The following is an 11051-nucleotide window of genomic DNA, read 5'->3' on the forward strand; positions in this document are numbered from 1 at the left end:
TGAATCAGTGCGTAAATGAAGGGCCAGGTAGAAGGCAGCAATACCACATCACAGCCTGCACTTTGTTTTGACAATAACATGATTTTTTAGGTGGGTTTTTGTTTGTTTGTTTGTTTGTTTTTTCAAAAGCAATCCAATGTTGCTAACTTTTAAGTCAGTGGGAGCTGAACCATTCGCTCCTCCAGCAGCCCAGCACGGATGCTTTTGAAAACCTCGCCCTTCATCTTCGGCTCTTAGAGTCTGCTGCTGGGTGGTTTTGGTTTTCAAAAGCCACAATGCCTTTAACCTCATGTGTTCGCCCTGCTGCACTGAGCAGGGAGAGTTGGAGGTATGGAATTGTAGAATCATAGAATAGTTTGGGTTGGAAGGTAGTTTGGGTTGGAAGGGACCTTAGAAGCTCATCCAGTCCCACTCCTGCCATGAGCAGGGACATCTTCACCCAGATCAGGTTGCTCAGAGCCCCATCCAGCCTGTCCTGGGACGTCTCTGGGGATGGAGCATCCACCACCTCTCTGGGCAACCTGGGCCAGTGTTTCCACCACCCTCAGGGTCAACAATTTCTTCTTCATGTCCAGCCTGAATCTCCCCTCTTTTATTGGGGCAGAATCCCCTCCCTCCACCTGCTGCCCACACTCCTTGTGATGCAGCCCAAGATACGATTGGCTTCTGGGCTGCAAGTGCACATTGCCAGCTCATGTCCCATCTTTCATCCCCCAGTGCCCCAAGTCCTTCTACCCAGGGCTGCTCTGCATCCCTTCACCCCCAACCTGTATTGATACCGGGGGTTGCCCTGACCCAGGTGCATGACCTTGCACTTGGCCTTGTTGAACCTCATGAGGTTCACGTGGTCCCACTTCTCAAGCTTGTCCAGGTCCTTCTGGATGACATCCTGTCCCTCAGACGTGTCAACTACACCACTCAGCTTGGTGTCATCCGCAAACTTGCTGAGAGTGCACTCAGTCCCTATGTCTATGTCATTGATGAAGATATTAATTAGTACTGGTCCCAGTATGGACCCCTGAGGGACACCACTTGTCACCAGTGTCCATCCAGCCATTGAGCCATTGACCGCTACCCTCTAGATGCATCTGGAGGGCACTTGTAAAAGCCAGCGGGGTGTTTTAATATCATAAAATGATAGAATCAAGTTGAAAGGGACCTGTAAGGATCACTGTGCCATGGTTGACCCCATCTTCTCCTGACAGCTGCAGAGCACTGGCCGGCTGCTGGAGGAGCAGCTGCCCGAGATGATGACGGAGCTGCTGGCGATAGCCCGTGACAAGATGCTATGTCCCTCCGAATCCATGCTGACACGCTCCCTGCTGCTGGAGGTCATTGAGCTGCACGCCAACAACTGGAACCCCCTGACACCCACCATCACGCAGTACTACAACAAAACCATCCAAAAACTGACGGCTTGAGAGGCAGGGCAAGGTGGGGTGGGAAGGGCCAAGAAGAAGACATGCACTTTGACAGGGATCCAGCAAGAGCTTTTCCCATTTCAATCCCCCCAGCAAGACCAAACCCCAGCATGCTTGAGAATCCGTTCATGGGGTGGGAAGGAAGAAGCATGTTTCTTTTTTTCAGCCACATCGTCAAGTGCCACCCCTCTTCTTCCTTGCCGTGGTTTTTGTTCTAGGGGGTGTTTCTTTTTTTTTCTGAACTCATTGCTCAAGCAGCAGCGACACATCCTGCTGGGTTATTGTTAAAAAGATGGAGAATTTGAGGGAGAAAAAAAAAAAAAGAATCCAAGTAGGGGCTGGTATTGTTTTCACGCCGTCCTTCTGCCTTGCTCCGGCCAACTGGCAGGAGACAGCAGGCAGCAGATGTCTCGGGAGGACAAAGCCAGACACATACGACACCAGATGCTCATAACTGATGGCTTTTGTTGAGCAGGGGCTCGCATTAGGTTTTATCCTCCCCCTCAGCCTTTCCTTTTGTCTTTGACTTTCTGTGTGTCCCTCCCCTCCTCACCAGCCCTTCAGCAGCAGACAGGAGAGTGGGGACGACTTCCTGATTTGCACTGGGTTTTCTTTCTTCTCGGGCGTTTGTATTTTCTTCTTGTTTTGTTGTTCTTGTTGAACGGACAATTGCGAGCAGCTCGGAGATGGGGAAGGCAACACCTTCCCGCGAGCTGATAACAGTTTACGTGAAGATGCTGAAGCAGGAGGAGTATTTTCTAGGAGTCCAAAAGCCACTTGTAGAAGTAACGTCGCCACCATCATCTTGCCAGTGACCTCCTTGATGGACTGAGAAACATGTCCGCTGAGCTGGGAGCTCTAAAAACCAGGGGATTCTGTAGCTCTTGCTGTTAAAGTCACTGTTATCCCTCAGCCACTATAGCCCATTTCATAATGTTATTTTTTTTGTTTGTTTCCATTGAAGGAGTGCTTTATTGTAATTACTGTCCTGGTTGTAATTGTACATTTAAATCCAGGCCTGTTAGAGTCAGCCCTAATGATGTACAGGGCGAGGGAGAAATGAAGGTTTAATGTTCTTTGGAGACTGGGTAAGAGAAGACAAGGTGTGAATAGCAAAAAAAAGGAGGAAAAAAATAAGAAAAGCCAAAAATAGAGGCTTTTGAGCCTGGGTCCAACCTAGGTGAATTTGCTCACCGGTGTTTCTGGGTGTGTGGTGTACAGGAGTGGATCTGCCCCATGGTTAGTTTAAGTGTCACTGTGTCCCGGAGGGATGGGCGATGTGTTCAGAGGGGGAGAGTTTGCCCAGGGATCCCCAGGTTGCTCCGTGCTGGAGCACCCTGAGGCAGAGGGCAGCTGCGGGGGATGACAGTGAGATGCCACCTGAGCGAGGAGATACCCAGAGGATGAGGACGCCGGTACGGAGGGACACACCACACCATTGCATCACTCCCTGGATCGTGAACAAGACTTGGTGATCTCCTTATTTGCTTGTCTAGCAATGCTTTGACTTATTAAATCACATCAGGTGCTTATTTTGGTGAAGCCTCATGGGGATTTGAGCCACCCCATCCCACCTGTGAAGTGGAAGAGGAGCCAAGGAAAGCACGATGCTGGCAGCCCATCCTGTTTTCTTCCCAATATTCAATTTATTTTCCTTTCCTGGTGTAAGAAGATAACTCACACTGTGGTTCCAGCACACCCAGACCCTGGACCAGGCAGGCTGGGTCTGAACTCAGCAGTTCAGACCCATTTTTTCCAAGCAAAACATTGAATGGTAGATTGTAGAGAAGCAAGAGAAGCAAGATTTCACCCGGACCTCTTTGGATGTGCAGTATGTTCTCGGGTGCCTTATGAATGCGTTGGTCTGTCTGCAATGGGGAGGAAGCTTTTGTTGCAAAATTTAAAAGGGCAGAAATTTTCAGCAGAAAATGCATTGCAGAAGGTTTGAGTCCTGATGGCATAAGGTGAGAGTCCTGATGGCACGGTTTGACATTATTTGAATTTTCATCTGTTTTCTAATCTGCATGTGGAGCAAAAGGCGAGAGCTGGAAACAGGAGCTTGAAATTTCCTTTCTACCCAGCAAGCGGCAAAATTATTGGTGGATGTGTTGGAAAAACATTTCTGCTTCATGGATTCAAGCTCAGGAGCTTCACATGGTGACGGTGCCTTGTGCTGGGTCAGCTTTGTTAGCAGCAATGGGGTTTGAAAGTATTAACAAGCAGCTGAACTTAATTAAGGCAGCAAAGTCCATCAGTGTTATAAGGCTCAGGGTTGTGCCCATTGCTCTTGGCTTTCCCTGATTTCTCAGGGAGCAGCGGAAAAGGGGATTTAATACCCATCACAATGTGCCCAGGTACAGTGTCAGTCTTCTGGGAGAAAACCTGAAAACCAGTTTTGTCTTGAGTTTTGTTTTTTAAAAGAAAATACCAGAAAAGTCCTATAAGGGGGGGCAGAAACAGATGGGTGCTAGGGCTCCCATTGGCTGCTTCTCCTTTCCCCTTCTTCCATAACTTGCTCTTGGGATGTAGTGAAAGAAAAAAAGAAGAAGGAAAAACTCAAAGAAGTTGAGGATTTTTCCTTCTAAAAAATGTGAATATTTCACCCATCAGTACATCAGGAGGTGTTCAGAGGCCCTGTGGCAGTATTTCTGCTTAAGCATTTCCCTATTCCTACCAACCATGAGAGTTTATTCAATTTTCCCACTGGGGTGCAATTCTGCACACACACACCCCCTGACTGGGCTTAGTCCATGACTTTCCCCCCCCACCCCCAACACCTGGGATTTCTCCTACCGAAGAACTTTTATGTGAAACCCATCATTTTTTAACGTCTTGCCATTTGTCTCTGCTGTTAATGTATGTTCATCCAGCCATTAACTGTTTCGGTATGTCAGTCGCTCTGTTGATATGCAAAAAAATCAAAATGTTCAGCAAAAATGGATTTTTTTTTTTTTTCCCAAAAAAAATTACATGCTGCCAATGATATCTTTTGGAAGCCCATCAGTGGGAAGCCGGTGAGCACATGCCATCATTAACCACAGTACCACCTTGGGAAAACAGGTACCGTGAGGTTGTTTGATGGGGAGCAGTGCCAGGAAGTTTTTGGGATTCATTGAGTATTTTCTTCTCCTTTTGTTTTTGACTTTTCTTCTATTTTTTTTTTTTTTTTTACTTTCTTTATAAACAGGCACCAAAGAGTGTAATTCTACACTGTGCATTTTTGAAGGTGTGAAGCCACTGGCTATGTCGCCCCAAATTAGCCAGATTTGATCTTTGCCATTCCATAAAAGTATTTGTTTGGGGTTTTAATATATTTTAATGTATTTTCCCCATCAGCAAAGGGGGAAAATTACCTCCTTGGGCCAAACTTGAGGGTGGTGTAAAGGCTGAAGCATCTTCAGAGGAGTGATGCTCTGTGCCAGTCCCCCTTGGATGCAGAGCATTTATTTCACCCCATTCCCAGTGAAATTATTTCCAAACTGAAGATTTTTTGCTACTCACAAAGTAACTTGCTCAGTTTCCCCATGAGGGTTTTCACCCCTGTTTGGAAAAGTCTCATATATGGAGGCGAAATTAAAATTGGAGGGAAAAAAAAAGGAAAAGTAAGTGATTTGCTTGGTTCCCCTCTTCCCTCAAAGGAGATTAATTAGTATCTGTTCTTGGCATAATTGATGGCTTTGAAGGAAAACTTGTCAGAATAACTTATGATTTATTTTCATGCTTATTTTTATAATGTCCTTCACTTGAAAGTCTCTCAAAATCTTAAATAGGATTTTTTTTTTTTTAATTTCCCCACTGGGTATTTTATGGCTTTACACTAATTTCGCTCTTCTTGGTGTTAGCTATTAGCCAGTCCCAGTGATACTTGCAGTATTTTTTCAGGAAAAAATGACGCTAAGGGTTGCGAAGTCCACTGTTGATAGCCAAGGGAGCTGCGGTGTCCTGCAGAACATGGAGTTGAATGCTAGCAATTCATTTTTTTTTAATGTATTTATTTGCATTTGAAAAAAAAAAAAAAAGAAAAGCAACATTTTTAATTTAATCATATTTGTTAAACTAAGTGCTTTAAAAAAATAAAAATATTAAAAAAAAAAAGGAAAAAGGTTTTGGGGAGAATAAAGACTAGATATTCATACTAGAGGAAACACAAATTCATTATTTTCAGCGTTTCAGAGACTGTTAAAACGAGAGCTAATAACTCTTTGTGGCAATCTAGTCTTTGTTTATAGAACATCTGTATGCTGTAAAATGCATCATCTGAGTAATAAATGTTTAAAGCTTGACATTTTCCCATTTCTTTGTGGGTATGTGTGCTGGTCTGCATATCCTTGTGTCAGATGGAAGAAAAGATATAAAGGGGGAAAAAAAATAAATCCATAATCGTGTTTGCTTGGAAATGTGGCCCCAGGACTGATCCTTCCCTCTGCTCCTGTCACTGGGTCAGATCCCAGCCCAAGCCAATTAATTTTTGGCTGAGTGTGTGCGTTGGCCTGGGAAACCACACGGGTCACCGGGGTTGAGCGATTTGTGCCCGTGTGTGTCATCGGGCTTCGGCCAGAAAATTGGAAGTGAACTGGTTCCTGCTTTTGAAGAAATGTTCTTGTGAAATGCCCTATGTGACTGTGTGCTCAGAGCTCACTGCAATGCAGCCAATCTGCAAAATAAATATATCAAAAGGACGTGGAAGAAGGTGGGATTGTGGCAGAGGGATCCATGCTGGGAGCTCAAGCCATGAATAAATAGATGTTAAAATGAGGTACAAGTCACCCCATGTTCCATGCAACCCCATATCTGCTTCAGGAAAGAGCCTTGGGTTCATTAAATCCTTCTTGACCTGTGCTGTTGTCTTTCAGGATCATCTCCTCCTGCATCTCCTAGGAGGCAGACATCAACCTTGAAGTCCATGCAAAGCATTTTATGAGAGTTTAACTCAATTTGCCAAAAAAAAACCTCACTTTTTTTCTCCTCTTCTGCCTGCAAGTTGAGGTCTCGACCATCACGAGCAACACGGTAAATTAGACATGGCCAAGGTCAAGTGGTGGAGAATGACCTGTGTCCTTAATGGAACAGAGTTGATCCATGAGGTTTGCTTTCCTTTTTCATAACTCCTTATGGGGTTTTTTGCCTCCAAAAGCCCATTTCTGCGGTAGCTCCCCAGCGCAGCACACCCAGGCTGGGTCACCTACCCAGGGGACAATGGTGTCCCCGCACCTCATCTTTTCTGTACTGACACTGAAGGTTGATGACATGACCCACCAGGCAGCATTATTTGTGACATGGGGCATCACCTGGTCCATCCTTCTGTCCCAAAGCAGGACCAACTGCACCAGCACCTTTCCTGGAGGAGTTTGTCCAACATGTCCTGGTGATGGAGGGTGAATTGCCCATTGTCTCCCAAAAATGTCTTATGATGCACAACAGGGTCATTCCAGGTTGTTTGCGCAGGACTATAAATTAGAAATATATCATATAAACCTCCTGTTTAGTCCTTTAGACAAACACCAGACATTATTTTGGGTTATTTTGACGATAGCACAGGGAAAAACAATAAACTGGTTCATGCCATCTGCTGCTGAAAAGTTGACCCAGTAGGTTTTGTCCTGTTACTTCTAATTACTCCTGGGTCCTTCCCATAATTTCTATTGCTGCATCAACTGGGTGGGAAAAAGTTGTGCAGCAAGTGAGACAAATCACTGCTGGTAAATGAAGGATGAAACCATCCAAATCTCTCCAAAGTCACCTTTTCCAAGGATCCATCCCTAAATGTCCCCATCAACTGCCCCAACCTACAGCTTCAGGGTGTGCTGGAGCTGTAGTTTGACTTGTTCCACCAAATCAAGATTGAGAGCATCTGAACCAGCTTCAGAAAGATCTTATCAACACTGGAGTTGGGCTGGGAGCAGCCAAGCCAAGAGTGAGGATGGTCACTGGGACCACCGAGATACAGTAAATGAGAAAATAACCTGCAGTAAACAGAAGATTTTGGAGCAGATGGATGGGCATTGCTGCAGATTGGAAACTTTTCAAGATGCAGGAATATCTATGGGTATTCCTTGTGGCTGCCAAAAACTCAGCAGCAAATAAAGAAACACCAGGAATCAGAGTAAGTTTGCTTGGCTTTCCTAAAACAGCAAACCTGCAAATAGCCAGGGTGTTTGTCTCTCCCAGCAGCTCCACTTCCAATACTGAATAATAAACTGAGTTTTTATATGCTCGTGCTGGTGGCAAAACATATGACAAAGAGAAATCCTAAGCGACAAAGTACATTCACACTTAATGTCACAGCATCACTGTTATGTATGCAAGCTGAAGTGTAGCTTAAACGGTTATTACTGGGGGTGCAACAAGAACAATGATATTAAAACAAAAACACACATCGCAGGACTATATGGCCTCTTCCTTTTAGATCCTCCATTGTGATCACTAATTATAAAGCTGGAGACTTATGCAGCTACAGAAATGTGACTTCTGAGCTGACCTTTATGTCTGTCCCACACCTCAGGACTTCTCTGAATTAATTTCTGCAAAAAATAATCCCATTCTTGAGCTATAATATAATGATTTAAACATTTCCAGAGATGCAGACTCCTGGAGAGTTGCTCTGTTTCTCCTCGCTGTTAAAGATGACCACAGGGTCCTGGACTTGCTTCAGCCTCCGCACCTCTTCTCCGAGATGTGCCAGATGGAAACGCATCAACATTTAATGCCTGTCCCGACGCGTGTCATTCTTAGACATCTAAATACAGGACATGAACGTGCCAAGATGGGGAGGGAGCTGGACAGACCCCTCCAGTGACCCCACGGTGGTCATTGGTGATGGAGCTGTGAGGAGAAACCAGGTTCTAGAGCAGATCGATGCTTTTGCAACTGGTGGAGATGTGGTGGCTACAGCCAACTGAGGAACTGGAGTGTCTGCATGTGCGTGAGAAGTGGAGAAAGCAGTCCATGGGATTCCCTGGCATCTAGGACCTGTGCAAAGTCCAAATGGCTGGTTATGTAGAACATTTCCACCCTTCTGCAGGAAGAACCGAGCCTGGGTTTTACTTCACAGAATCACAGAATGTTAGGGATTGGAAGGGACCTCGAAAGATCATCTAGTCCAATCCCCCTGCCACAGCAGGAACACCTAGATGAGGTTACACAGGAAGGCATCCAGGCAGGTTTTGAATGTCTCCAGAGTAGGAGACTCCACAAACCCACTGGGCAGCCTGTTCCAGTTCTCTGTTACCCTCACTGAGAAGAAGTTTCTTCTCAAGTTTAAGTAGAACCTCTTGTGTTCCAGTTTGAACCCATTACCCCTTGTCCTACTACTGGATGTCACCAAGAAGAGCCTGACTCCATCCTCCTGACACTCACCCTTTATATATTTGTAAACATTAATAAGGTCACCCCTCAGTCTCTTCTTCTCCAAGCTAAAGAGACCCAGCTCCCTCAGCCTTTCCTCATAAGGGAGATGCTCCACTCCCTTAATCATCTTTGTTGCCCTGCGCTGGACCCTTTCCAGCAGTTCCCTGTCCTTCGTGAAATGAGGGGCCCAGAACTGGACACAATATTCCAGATGGGGTCTCACCAGGGCAGAGTAGAGGGGAAGGAGAACCTCTCTCGACCTATTAACCACCCCCCTTCTAATACACCCCAGGATGCCATTGGCCCTCTTGGCCACAAGGGCACAGTGTTGGCTCATGGTCATCCTGCTGTCCACCAGGACCCCCAGGTCCCTTTCCCCTACACTGCTCTCCAACAGGTCATTCCCCAACTTATACTGGAACCTGGGGTTGTTCCTACCCAGATGTAAGACTCTACACTTGCCCTTGTCATATTTCATTAAATTTTTCCCCGCCCAACTCTCCAGCCTGTCCAGGTCCCGCTGGATGACAGCACAGCCTTCTGGCGTGTCAGCCACTCCTCCCAGCTTGGTGTCATCAGCAAACTTGCTGATAGTACACTCTAGTCCCTCATCCAAGTCATTGATGAATATATTGAACAGTACTGGCCCCAGCACAGACCCTTGAGGCACTCCACTAGATACAGGCCTCCAACTAGACTCCATCCCATTGACCACGACTCTCTGGCTTCTTTCCTTCAGGCAGTTCGCAATCCACCTCACTACTCGGTCATCCAGACTGCACTCCCTCAGTTTAGCGGACGGATGCTCAGAGGTACCGGTGGGTTCTCCTGGTCCGTGAGATAAATCCCATTGGCTTTTGCTTTATGTATTCACCAGACAGATATTCCTTCTGGTGTCCTGTGCATGGAGACAGGGAATGAGCAGCTCTCTCTTAGCTTTAAGAACCATAATCATGAGCTTTGCATGAGCCTGGGCTTTCTTAGCAGATCCAGCATCAGATGTGCAACCCCCCAAGCAGGAGCCGGAACCGGGATGCTGGGCACAGGTGGGTCATGAGCAGCATCAGCCTGATATGCTGTGCTCAGACATCATATGAGCTGAGGGTTCTCCAGGTCCCATGTGTCAACCACAGACAAATGTGACAGTCATTGGCACAGTTTTGTCCATGGGACAAACTCAAAAGAAATCCTGATCAGCATTTACTACTCCCTAGTATTAGAAGGAGAACCCAGTCCCAGTGGTTCTCCTATAGGTTAGACCTGTCATGGACAAGCAGAAATCCTCCTATGTGCTGTCCAGCCATGCCCCAGAGCTGCAGAGAGAATCATAGAATCATTTTGGTTGGAAAAGTCCCTCAAGATCATCGAGTCCAACCATTAACCCAACCCCGGCACTACCCCATGTTCCTGAGAACTTCATCTCCCTATCTGTTCAACCCCTCCAGTGCCCTGGGCAGACTGTTCCAATGCCCGACAGCTCTTTCCGGGAAGAAATTGTTCCCAAGATCCAACCTCAACCTCCCCTGAAACAACTTGAGGCCATTTCTTTGTGTTCCTGTCTCCCCTCAGCCTTCTGTTCTCCAGGCTGAACCCCCCAGGTCCCTCAGCCGCTCCCATCACACTTGTGCTCCAGCCCCTTCCCCAGCTCCGTTCCCTTCTCTAAACTCGCTCCAGCACCTCAAGGGCTTTCTTGGTGCGAGGGGCCCAAAACTGACACCAGGATTTGAGGTTTGGCCTCCCCAGTGCCCAGCATAGGGACGGTCACTGCCCTGGGCCTGCTGGCCACACCAGTGCTGGTACCAGCCAGGATGCCAGTGGCCTTCCCTACCACCTCCTCTCCAAACTCTCCTGGGCAATCAGGGCCCGTAGTTGAGGCTTGACCCTCCCAAAAACTCCCAACCCAACCCTTGATCCTACAGAAACCTCCTGGCATTTCTTCTCATCCATCAGCCCCATGGATAGAGACACCACATCTTCCAGTAGTTAATGCCAGCAGAACGCTGGGGTAAGAAAAGCACCTTTCAAGCTCAGAGATCAATTTTGAAGTTACGATTTTTGCTATTTTTAAATTTTGAGCTCCAAAAGAGCTCAAATTCACCTTTCAAAGCAGGTCTAGAAAAGGCCCAATTCAGTAAATCAGCAGCTATGGAGCACGAGGGTGAGAGGAAAAATGGCGTCAGGAGATGGGTTCCCAAATACCTGTCTTGTGCTAATAACACATGTCATCTGATGAAAAACTGGTTTGAGGGCAAATACTGTAAAATATTGCTCTGGGGAAAGAAA

The 11051-nt window shown here is 46.5% G+C and overlaps 1 protein-coding gene across 5 annotated transcripts in view; it reads left to right on the forward strand.

Annotated features, from left to right (window-relative positions):
• LOC102088239 (CBP80/20-dependent translation initiation factor-like) overlaps window positions 1-5704 on the forward strand; it is a 158151-nt gene extending 152447 nt beyond the window's left edge. For all 5 annotated transcript variants that reach the window (XM_065044992.1, XM_065044993.1, XM_065044995.1 and 2 more), the window contains one exon: window positions 1206-5704. In XM_065044992.1, the coding sequence (XP_064901064.1) occupies window positions 1206-1421 (216 nt within the window). In that variant the 3' untranslated portion in view covers window positions 1422-5704. The remainder of the gene's footprint in view (window positions 1-1205) is intronic.
• The last annotated feature ends 5347 nt before the right edge of the window (window positions 5705-11051 follow it).

This window comes from Columba livia, chromosome W (genome assembly GCF_036013475.1).
Source record: "Columba livia isolate bColLiv1 breed racing homer chromosome W, bColLiv1.pat.W.v2, whole genome shotgun sequence".
NCBI classification, from domain to species: Eukaryota; Metazoa; Chordata; class Aves; order Columbiformes; family Columbidae; genus Columba; species Columba livia.